The sequence below is a fragment of the Sphaeroforma arctica genome (assembly GCF_001186125.1).
Source record: "Sphaeroforma arctica JP610 unplaced genomic scaffold supercont1.1098, whole genome shotgun sequence".
Taxonomy (NCBI): domain Eukaryota; class Ichthyosporea; order Ichthyophonida; genus Sphaeroforma; species Sphaeroforma arctica.
The window spans coordinates 7,290-19,129 of NW_014039460.1; the positions used below are offsets into that span (position 1 = coordinate 7,290).

At 40.6% G+C, this 11,840-nt stretch overlaps 2 protein-coding genes across 2 annotated transcripts in view; one reads left to right on the top strand and one right to left on the bottom strand.

Annotated features, from left to right (window-relative positions):
* Window positions 1-3,278, top strand: part of SARC_09975 (hypothetical protein) — a gene marked incomplete at its 5' end in the record, with an annotated part of 10,006 nt that extends 6,728 nt beyond the window's left edge. Inside the window, 3 exons of the mRNA XM_014295990.1 lie at window positions 238-388; window positions 1,723-1,874; window positions 3,064-3,278. Coding sequence (XP_014151465.1) covers window positions 238-388; window positions 1,723-1,874; window positions 3,064-3,157 — 397 coding nt within the window. The 3' untranslated portion in view covers window positions 3,158-3,278. The remainder of the gene's footprint in view (window positions 1-237; window positions 389-1,722; window positions 1,875-3,063) is intronic.
* Window positions 3,279-4,462: 1,184 nt separating this feature from the next.
* Window positions 4,463-10,748, bottom strand: SARC_09976 (hypothetical protein). Its single transcript, XM_014295991.1, has 9 exons — window positions 10,550-10,748; window positions 8,432-8,623; window positions 7,915-8,040; window positions 7,042-7,291; window positions 6,442-6,763; window positions 5,947-6,061; window positions 5,643-5,765; window positions 4,947-5,154; window positions 4,463-4,685 (listed from the first exon to the last, which is right to left on the bottom strand). Exons 1-9 carry the CDS (start codon window positions 10,625-10,627, stop codon window positions 4,585-4,587), a joined length of 1,515 nt encoding a protein of 504 aa, XP_014151466.1. The 5' UTR covers window positions 10,628-10,748; the 3' UTR covers window positions 4,463-4,584.
* Between the last annotated feature and the right edge of the window lie 1,092 nt (window positions 10,749-11,840).

Genomic DNA, 11,840 nt, shown 5'->3' on the forward strand with positions numbered 1-11,840 from the left:
CTACACACACACACACACAAACGTACCTACTACCTCAACAAAGACATACATTCCTACAATCATAAATACACACACACAATGCATATACACACATACATTCCTACATTCATAGATACACACACACATACATATACACATGCATACTTACACACACACACACACACAAACGTTCCTACTACCTCAACAGAAGAATTGTTGCAACTCACTAACTAGCACGCATTCTTTCGGCTGCACTAGGGACAGACGGGGCGGTGGCACGTTTGAGGAACTACGCGACTACAACCCAGACTCAAAGCTGGAATACTACGACGAGAGTGGCCACACCATCGATGTGAAGGAGGCCTTCCGACAGCTCTCCTACAAATTCCACGGCATTAAACCTGGCAAGGTATTTGTGTGTGTCATATTATAAACTTGGCAAGGTACTTGTGTGTGTCATATTATATACCTGGCAAGGTACTTGTGTGTGTCATTTTATCCTTCTGTCTACAGATGCGTGCATGTTGTTGACATCTTGCATGTATGTGTGTATCTTGCATGTCTGTGTGTATCTTGCATGTATGTTTGTGTGTATCTTGCATGTCTGTGTATCTTGCATGTCTGTGTATCTTGCATGGATATCTGTGTGTATCTTGCATGTCTGTGTATCTTGCATGTATGTCTGTGTGTATCTTGCATGTCTGTGTGTATCTTGCATGTCGGTGTCTATTTTGCATGTCTGTGTGTACCTTGCATGTCTGTGTGTATACTATCGTCATATAGGTGTACAGATCATCTCACCCGAAACAACTGAGAAATGAAAACGACTTAACGCCTTCATTCTCCACGGGTGGCCATGCCGTGATGCATTGTATACGTTTGCGTTTGCGTTGGCTTCGTTTGTTCTCTCGTGTCCTTATTGACATATGCATACGTGTGTGTTTGAGCGTGTGGAGGCTAGGCCGTGATGCATTGTATACGTTTACGTTTGCGTTGGCTTCTTCTTTGCTCTCGTGTCTTTATTTAATGCATGCGTGTGTGTTTGCGCGTGTGGAGTCTAGGCCGTGATGCGTTGTATACGTTTGCGTTTGCGTTGGCTACTTTTGTTCTCTCGTGTCCTTATTGACATATGCATGCGTGTGTGTTTGAGCGTGTGGAGGCTAGGCCGTGATGCATTGTATACGTTTGCGTTTGCGTTGGCTACTTTTGTTCTCTCGTGTTGACATATGCATGCGTGTGTGTTTGCGCGTGTAGAGGCTAGGCCGTGATGTAATGTATACGTTTGCGTTGGCTTCTTCTGTGCTCGCGTGTCCCTATTGACATATGTATGCGTATGTGTTTGCGCGTGTAAAAGCTAGTGCCTGTGAACTATGTGCGTCTATTGATTTTAAACTCGTATGTCTATTGATTTTGGACTCGTATGGCTGGGCTATACCACGCCTGGTAGTATACGGCCACCCCTATCGCCATATGTGTGTACAATGTCATAGGACTCGATACTCAGTATATACCTTGTAGTAGAACCCATTGCCTATCGCCATGTGTGTACATACATTGTCGTAGGGCCGAATACCTAGCAAACACCTTGTTCCAGTACTCACGCCCTTCCTCCTATTCAATTCTATAACTCTATAACTATAACTCTATAACTCTAACTCTATGTCCCTATAACCCTATAACTCTACAACTCTATAACTCTACAACTCTATAACTCTATAACCCTATAACTCTATACCTCACTAGGCCAAGATCGAGAAGATGATGAAGAAGCGTGCAGAGCAGCTGTCCTTGAATAAGATGAGCAACACAGACACTCCCTTAGACACCGTCGACAAACTACGCAGGAAGAACGAAGCCACTGGCTCCGCTTATGTCGTGCTGTCAGGACAGCAGAAGTATGTTACCCATTGTGCGCAAACTGTCTCTAAAACCATGGTTTGAGTATATTCAACGGTATGTCTTAGCGTGCAAACTGTCTCTAAAACCATGGTTTGAGTATATTCAACGGTATGTCTTAGCGTGTAAACTGTATCTAAATCCATGGTTTCAGTATATTCAACGGTATGTCTTAGCGTGTAAACTGTATCTAAATCCATGTTGTGAGTATATTCAACGGTATGTCTTAGCGTGCAAACTGTGTCTAAAACCATATTGTGAGTATATTCAACGGATGTCTTAGCGTGCAAACTGTATCTAAAACCATGTTTTGAGTCTATTCAACTGTATGTCTTAGGGTATGTCTTAGCGTGCAAACTGTATTTAGAACCATGTTTTGAGTATATTCAACGGTATGTCTTAGCGTGCAAACTGTATTTAAAACCATGGTTTGAGTATATTCAACGGTATGTCTTAGCGGAAGTGCGTTGATTGACAAGGGCGTGCCAACTGAGTGTACCGTTTGTTTGTTTGTTCGGGTGTCTTCAAGGAGAGGTCGTTTTGAGACGATGTTTCTTGTTGAGTGTTTTGGATGTGGTGAGCAGTTGTGTCTCGATGATACGACCCGTGTAGCGATACAACCGACTGTGTTTTGTAGCAGGGTTTTTAGGGGTTTTAAACCCCTAAACTCCTATCAGGTGATACAAATGTAAATGCATGGAACACGCTAGTTACATATCGCACTTTCACACAGAAGCGCGTACCATATACTCTAATGCATAGAACTACACATAACAACGTCCCCGTGGCATAGTGTGTTTGAAGCCCAAACCACAGTGCCGCATTTTCTCGTAGGGAAGTACATTTGTACACAACATTTGTACACATCTGAATGGTTGACTGTGTGACTATCATTGTAGCCGTGCGCCATATGTAGCGCTGGTTGTTGACATATCCCGTCTGTGCTGCGTTTATTGACCTGCAGATATATATATATCACTCACACACACATGTATATATATTCTTCTTTTATTGACCTGCAGATATATATATATCACACACACACATGTATATATATTCTGCGTTTATTCACCTGCAGATATATATATATATCACACACACGTATATATATTCTGCGTTTATTCACCTGCAGATATATATATATATATCACACACATGTATATATATTCTGCGTTTATTCACCTGCAGTCTGGATCTGAAGAAAATGGGCAAGAAGCGAGAGGCCGATAGGGAGTCCAAAACAGGCCCTAGCGGTGCAGCGACTAAGAAAGCAAAGAAATAAACCATAGCCTTCAAAGTAATAAACGAAGCAGAGAAATAAACCATAGCCTTCAAAGTATTAAACGAAGCAAAGAAATAAACCATAGCTTTCAAAGTAATAAACGAAGCAAAGAAGTAAACCATAAAGTAATAAACGAAGCAAAGAAATAAACCATAGCCTTCAAAGTAATAAACGAAGCAAAGAAATAAACCATAGCCTTCAAAGTAATAAACGAAGCAAAGAAATAAACCATAGCCTTCAAAGTAATAAACGAAGCAAAGAAATAAACCATAGCCTTATCAATTTACAAAGAAAAGATATAAACAGACAATGAAAGCACAGAAATAAGCCATAGCCTTGTCAATTTATCAAAGCAAAGAAATAAACCATAGGCTTCAAAGTAATAAACGAAGCTAAGAAATAAACCATAGCCTTATCAATTGAGAAAGCAAATAAATAAACAGACAATGAAAGCAAAGAAATAAACCATAGCCTTGTCAATTGGGAAAGCAAAGAAATAAACAAGACAACGAAAGCAAAGAAATAAACCATAGCCTTATCAATTTAGAAGGCTATGAATAAACAGACAAGTATGTAGTCATGTACTGTGTGGGTTTGTATTCTATTAGCATGGTAGTGTACCTAGATGCCTGGTTTGCGCAGTATGTAGTGTGTGATTGAAATATGCAACACATGAATAGCATGTTATAGTTACGGGTACACCCTTCTGTGGGGATGCAGTACATGCACTTCATAGCGTTCATCAGGGACTAAGTATTCATTCGAGAGCGTATATATATATATTTACATATATACGTTTGATACGTCTAATTTAAGGACTAAGCAACCCTTCGAGAGCGGAGCATGAATATATATATACGTTTAATGTCTAAATTGGCCCCTTCCAGACGGACTGTACGAAGTGACTTGACTCCTCCGGCTTAGGCACTATTGGTATAGAAGTTTATATTCCCATCTGTTCTGTCGCACGCTTCAAGTGCCGCTACATGTGCAGTAGAGTACGATATGATGAACTTCGGCACTATTCACTTTATTGTCCTTCTCCATTCTCCTGCTTACCCAGAAACAAACTTCCATGCCCAGCTCTACTTAACTAACACAGGTCTTATCTAACACAGCAACACTATATGATGTTTGCTTCACCTGCTTGATACTGTGTGGGGCTTCCATTACTTTCGATACTAAGTACATCTAAAAAAGAATACACTTTCGTACCTAGATCCATTTATTTTCAAAAGCCCTTAACTAAATCAACCCTAGGCGATGTTTACTTCATATGCATTAACTTAGTGTTTGGGTCTTCAATTACCTTGATTACTATATACATTTATTGACTTTCTACATTCGCCTGCTTAGAACCAATATGCTTTCATATCTCCATCGTTCTATCTACCACAGACCATAACTAAATCAACCCTAGACGGTGTTTACTTCATATGCATTAACATAGTGTGTGGGTCTTCCACATAAGATTTCATCGTATTGCTGAATCGTGCCATGGTGGCGCCATCCAGTACTCGATGATCACCTGCACGCATAAATAAGAAACCGGAGAAGGTACGTTAGGGTTTACGCTAATGAATGTCAAGTATATGATGTATTCGCATGGGCAGTGAAAGAACTACCGGATCTGTTGGCAGTTACAATGTCTTAGGGTTTAGGGTTGTGAACAAAAAGAAGAACATATATGTTACCAAGAGAAGCTCACAGACACGCACAGAAGAAAAACACACACAGATATAAAAATATATCAATACATGCATGCACGCATGAGGAGAACCCAACATACCTGACCAACTGATATTCGCAATCTGGGCGTTATACACCTCCATCTTGTCATCGAAGCGAGGCACTGACATCACACGGCCAATGGCAGCGATGGCTACCTCTGGACAAACAAGTACAGGGCGCATATAGGTGCCACCGATAGCGCCGATGTTTGAGAAGGAGATGGTTCCGTTCGACATGTCTTCGGTGGTCAGTTTCCCTGCGGCTCCCTGAGGTAGAAAGACGTGTGTAAGTGTGTGTATCTGTGAGATTACGGTTGTGTGTTGGTGTGGTGTGTTCGTGAGGATGCACGTATGCGAGTGATATGCTCTGCGCTTACCGGTTAGTCACAGGCTAGAATATCCTTTAGACAACGGTCGAGTATTGGTAGATGTATGTATGTATGTAGTATATGTGTTATGTATGTTATGTATGTTTGTATTCATTCGATTGGTTCTGTACTTGTCGGATGAATTGCACATCACATTGCACGGATATGTACGTCTCGAAGCAAGATCCAACAGACCAGCGCATGCACATACAACACCATATCTAGGTACACGCACTAGGATGAACACCACTCGCACGAAAGGCTAAATGTGAAATAACAACGATTCGGACTAATGGCAATCTTCGAGAAGATATATCTTTACGACACTACACATGCACATAGACACAGATATACAAGTATAAGTATATATATATATATCGTACATACCGCTGTTTGCAGGCGATTCAGTTCAGCGGCGATCTCGAAGATGGACAAATCTTGGACATTCTTCACACTTGGGACCAACAGACCTTGCGGCGTATCCATGGCAACGCGGATGTTGTGCGCGCCCTGTACAAACGACGACGTGTCATAAGCGAATATGTCAGCACACATAAACTCATCCGTGACTCATTAATCATTTGTGCTTCTTGTCTATTGAACAGTATAATAAAAATCTTAATAATCATGATAATATCAATAACATTAATAATGACAATGGAAATTAACAGTATGACTCAAGTGCCCTCACCTTGTATATGACCTCTGACGCATCGTCGTTCACGTGTGCGTTGACCATGGGATAGTCGTTGAGTGCCAGCGACATGGCCTTCAAAATAAACGGTAGATACGACAGACTCACGCCGCTGTGTAGGTAAACGATAGGGGACGTACCGTCAGTTGTTGTTGGGGTGTCTAATATCTGCTACGGTCTCTATTGGTACGAGACCTACGTGTACCTATCTGGTGGTACGTTGATGGATATGATAGGACCGCTGAATATACTCGGTTCAGAGTGTGTGATGAAAGCAGGTACTTATAGTGTACGACGCACACCGCTACATAGAGTCCCAGACGTGTTAATACTCGACGCAGTCCCTCAGCAAGCCAACCATGCACCTTATATACTTGTACATGTCTACATATGCCTTTTGTGTCACAGGTACACACACGCGTGATCACCTACATGCAACACGCACACACACACGATCACCTACATGCAACACACACATATATATATATATACCTGGCGGCGGCAATAGGCTTGAGCTGGGTTCGCAGAGTGATGAGGTTGTTCATGTTCAGCTCGTCGCCATAGGTGAAGTGGGGCACCCCATTGGCCGCCATCATACTCTTCACCATCGCCTTCTGCACACCCTTGACCTGAATCTTGGTGTCTTCTCGGGTGAGTAGCATGCCTGAACGCTTGTGTACGTGCGCGCCGGTGTCTGTGGATGAGTCGGCTGAGTCGGACTTTGCGGTTTGTGCGTCTTTGGTGACGCCACCGTTGTCGAGGAATTCCAGGATGTCTTCCTTCAGCACACGGCCGTCTTTACCGGAGCTGGGGACTGGGGTTGGGGTTGAAAGATGGGATAGATAAATATATATATGTGTACATGCACAAATACCCGTATATAAGTATATGTATATATATATATATATATATAAATATATATATATATTTATAAATATATATACATCTCACCCAATAGTAACTCAAAGACCATATCGTATCACACTCCTACATAGAGGCAAACAAGTGAATGGCCACATTCTACCCTTTGACGTAACTTATTCATGCATAAAGCATACAAACGTACATCCCCAAGCATACAAACACACATACCCGTCCTCAAATCAATATCATTCTCTCGCGCAATACGGCGTACAGCCGGCGTGGCCAAGGCCTTCTCCACCTCCACAAAGTTGACCGGCTCCTTGCGATGATGTGCCGTGTGAGCCTCTGCGTCACCCGTTGCCCCAGATGATGATGATGGAGTTGGTTGTTGTGGGGTGGGTGTTTGTTGGTCCTTGGTTGCTGTAGTATCTGCACTGGACTCGCCACCAGAGCCCTCTTGATCGATGTCGACCAGAGGCTGTTGTCGGGGGGTGTTTAGGGTTGTAAGGTTTAGGGTCTAAGGTTGTAGAGTTTAGGGTTGAAAGGAGTTTGGATGGGTACGGTTGTTGTTGGATGTTTTAACATCCACTTGCATCCTACTGTCGAATTGTGATTGTAGGTTGTTACGGGGTGATATGGCTTCAGAGTACGTGGCTCATGGTACTTCCTAGAGCGACTATCACAAGCTGATTAAGGGGTTGAAGTTTTCAGGAGTTCAACTTGAGAGTTGAGTGATTTTATTGTTCGTTGTTTAGCATGCTCTGTTATAGTCAAAGGCTATGTGTTTTGATCTTCTGGAGGGAGGTTTTAGGGCATTTAGGGCTATTCCTAGGGTGTCTACTATGGTGGGTATATTCCTTACATATATATATATAGAACAGTTTTGCTTGCTATGGTATTGTTTAATCGATGTGATCACACAATCTTATGGATAACCATATACACCCAAACAGTTTGTGTATAGAGGAGACATATGTGGTTATAAGATACATACATCAATACATCAATACAACCCCTATACACATACATACATACACACGCGCACATATATATATATATATATATGCGGACACAGGGACAACATATATACACAATACTTACCGCCTGGACCTTGGCCATGTCGCCCACTTCGTAGTGTTTCCTCAAGATTGTACCGTTGTACCGTGATGTGATCTCTACTGTGGCTTTGTCACTCTGCACTTCGCAGATGGGATCGAATTCTTCGACCTGTGGTATGCGCAACATACGCATACAAAAGTGTCGTTAGAAAAGTATATATTATAAGCGATACAGTCCACAAATGTAATGCATATGATAATATATAAAGAATGCAACTGTCAGTAAGTGTATACGGCCACGGCCAAAGAATGACCAGCCCAACTACGACTATGGCTAAAGAACATACCAAGAGACTCCGATAAAAGTACATACGAATTGCTACCGAACTGTCTGGACGGGGCCACAGGGGAGTATAAACACGCGCACCCATACACCCACGGGCAACGAGGCACACGCCACCGCCACACCCGCAGACACATCGTTCGATGGTGATTCAGAGAACTGGACATATACCAGGGTTTGAGGGGTTTCGGAGGTATATCCGTCTCTTCAATCATACCTTATCCCCTACTTCGACGAACCATTGCAGCACCTCCGCCTCGGCAATACCCTCGCCAATGTCTGCGAGGTTGAAGCTGATGGCCTTGTGACATGTGGCGCTTGTCCTGAACGCTCGTGTGTAGTTCCAGTGGTACGGCTTCTGTACCGCACGCGACGATCGGAGGGGACTGCAGAACGCACGGGTAGCCGTCTGTGATATCGGGTAGTGTGCGTAGTGGGTTAGTTTGGGCTGGGTTGGATTGCATAGACTGAACTAAACGCGAGGCTGTCTATGATACAGGGCAGTACGTACAACAGTTTAGACATATGGGGCAGGCAGGGATATGGATGCACTCTGCGGTATATCTTGGTTTAAATAGAGGGTGTTGCAATAAAGTGTACGGGAAAGTCGATACATAGTAGACCCAAAACGATATGATCACACAACTATACATCCACATATCTGACATCTCTGTGCACAAACCCGTTCTAGACATCAAAAGGCACAATCCAATAACACGACCTCTAGAATGATACAACAGAATAGGCGTCTTCTGATAATGGATAACAAACTGGTGAATATGATGTATAACAAACTGGTGAATAGGATGTATGTGTATATGAGGCATACAAAACAAGCCAGTGATAGACCCAGTGGGATCATGGAGAGACTGGGCGAAGGCACATTCACATACTATAAATGTGTGCATATGCACCTGTTCAAATAAAATGCATACACACTTGCACACACGCACGCACGCAAATATATGTACAGAAATTTGGATGCATACCCTCGTGCACATATTTGTACATAGCTGAAAGTTTAGTCTATACCTTCTACACATATTCATATATGCATCAACATACACGCGAATATATGTGAGCGTACATACAAGTGTATATAAATATAAGAAACACGTATACAGGTGTATGGATATGTAATCATATAAACGCACACAAAGTATACCTTCGAATGAACACAATAACTTTGCTTGTAGTTATCAAACAATCAGAAACATAATACATCTGTATATATATATTTATATATATATATATATGACAGTGTAATCATATAAACGCACACAAAGTATACCTTCGATTGAACACAATAACTTTGCTTGTAGTTATCAAACAATCAGAAACATAATACATCTGTATATATTTATATATATATATATATGACAGTAAAAGCGCACATTATATATACATACACATACACAAAAATATACATATAAATATAAATATATATATACATATATACATGTGTGTGTGTCTGTGTCTATGTATACATACTTATACAGTTAAATCACACACGAATCCACATATACATATAAATACGAGTACATATACTAATATGGACATATATGTACAATACATATATATACATATATATACATATTCAAAATAAAATACGAACATGCAGGTATATACTTTTATATATTTATATGTATATTGCTTTCACAAATGCAAGTATTGTCATGTATATATCTTGACACACATATATATATATACATATATATATATATACAGATGCATATTTATGTATATATGTGCGTATATATATATATATATATATATATATATATATATATATATATATTATATAGTATGTGTATATATGCATTTATGTATATATGTATTTACAAGTATTGGTATAAGTATAAGTATATATATATATATATAGATATATATATATATATAAATATATATATATATATCTTTATGCGCGATCAAAGCTTTAGATTAAACGAGGAAAATCTATGCCTAGCCATTTCGATCACACACACAGAGACTGTATACATTTTCAAAATAAAGGTTTGTGGTGGTGCTTGCATGGATTGTGCGGCACAGACTGATTTACACCTACAAATATTTTTGGCAAATTCTTGAGATGTGGACTACTTACCACTCAACAAATAAAGGTGAACTGCCGAATATCAGATGTAGGAGAGAAAAAATGCAATCCATACATAGAAAAATGTAGAGAAATAGGTACAGAGATGTAGCTAGATGTACTTAGTTCTCATAAGTATATACGTACCATTGTATGTCATACGCACATCGATATGATGAGATGTCGCTTATATATATAAATAAATAATTATTTTCCTACAAGTAGGTGATTGTAATCGCTCACCTGCAAACCACGTCGACGTAGCGCGACTCTAGCGTTCACCGTCACAGCTGGACGCAGAATTCTTTGGCACTTTAACATGATGATTGTGTTTGTGTGTGTGAGTATCAAGCTGCCAATGCACTTTACAGGTCTTCTGGATCTGTTGTAAAGTGTCTGTATATACACATTTTATATATATAGATACATATAAATAGCGCACCCTATGAATATTCAATACTTGTTCGGATAGTCCTATACATAGAGTCCTATATCAGTATGCTAAAAAACTTTGGAGGCTTTTATTATACTACTATGTACTACAGATCATCTGATTGGATTATCTGGATAGACCTTACGTATTCACTTTTTGAGTTTTTCGGCTCAAGTTTCCGACCAGATATTACGACAGAAATATTTGGTCATGGTAAAAGTGCGTATGACAATTAGGTAGAGTGCCGAACGCTTCTGAATTTCCGTTTACGACAGCACAAGTATGTCGTAAACTCGAAAATATGTCTCAAATAAGTCTATTGCGAGACAAACCAAAAACCCAACGCGGGCCTACGTTGGAAACGTGATATAATTGGTTCGATTTGGCAGATTCACAGCACCACATGACCCCAGACTATACGTTATAGGTGCGCAGTTAAAACTACACAGAGTTGTGATTGTTGTTTAAATTGAACGTTATGAAGGGTGGTTATATTTTCGGATATATTTATAAACTTTTTAACGTATTTAATATCGTGTGGGTTGTATACTGTAGTCAAATTTATTTTTTTGAAGTATTGTTTTTTTATATATATATAAAAAGGAGGCTACATATGAATAAAAGTTTTATCGGGTAACGTTTTGAGCTCAGCCCCTGAGGGCGGCTCAGGCGCCCAGTCCGCCCACTCGGCACTCGCCCACGACGCCCAGACCCAGTCCCAACTGAGATCCCTCGCGAGTATGTAGCGATTACAGTTTTCAACGGGTTGTAATAAATATAGGTGTTCGTAAATTACTAAATTTAGACACCTTTCTACCGCGTACATACGTACATTTTAATACATGCATGCATGGCCCTCTCTCTCTAGTAGTAGTAGAGAACATGGCCTCTTGCCTGATTTATTAGGAGGCTATGTAGACGAAAATTATAAATATGCCGCAAAGGACTATGGGACATGTTTATAGATATTTATTTGTGAGCGTGAACCGCCGACAGAACGTCCATAATAGAGGACGGAAATCACTCACGGAACGTCATACATTACATAGTACTGAGCGGGGATTGAAATGGCAGTGTGCGGCGGAAACCTCTTTATCGCGA

What these genes read in the sequence shown, in the direction of transcription:
- SARC_09976 (XM_014295991.1), bottom strand. Translation starts at nt 10,627, where the DNA reads ATGTTAAAGTGCCAAAGAATTCTGCGTCCAGCTGTGACGGTGAACGCT. An exon ending in ACATGGCCAAGGTCCAGGCG is followed by an intron (nt 7,292 to 7,914) that starts GTAAGTATTGTG and finishes CCCCGACAACAG; the next exon opens with CCTCTGGTCGACATCGATCA. An exon ending in TGCGAATATCAGTTGGTCAG is followed by an intron (nt 4,686 to 4,946) that starts GTATGTTGGGTT and finishes TTATGCGTGCAG; the next exon opens with GTGATCATCGAGTACTGGAT.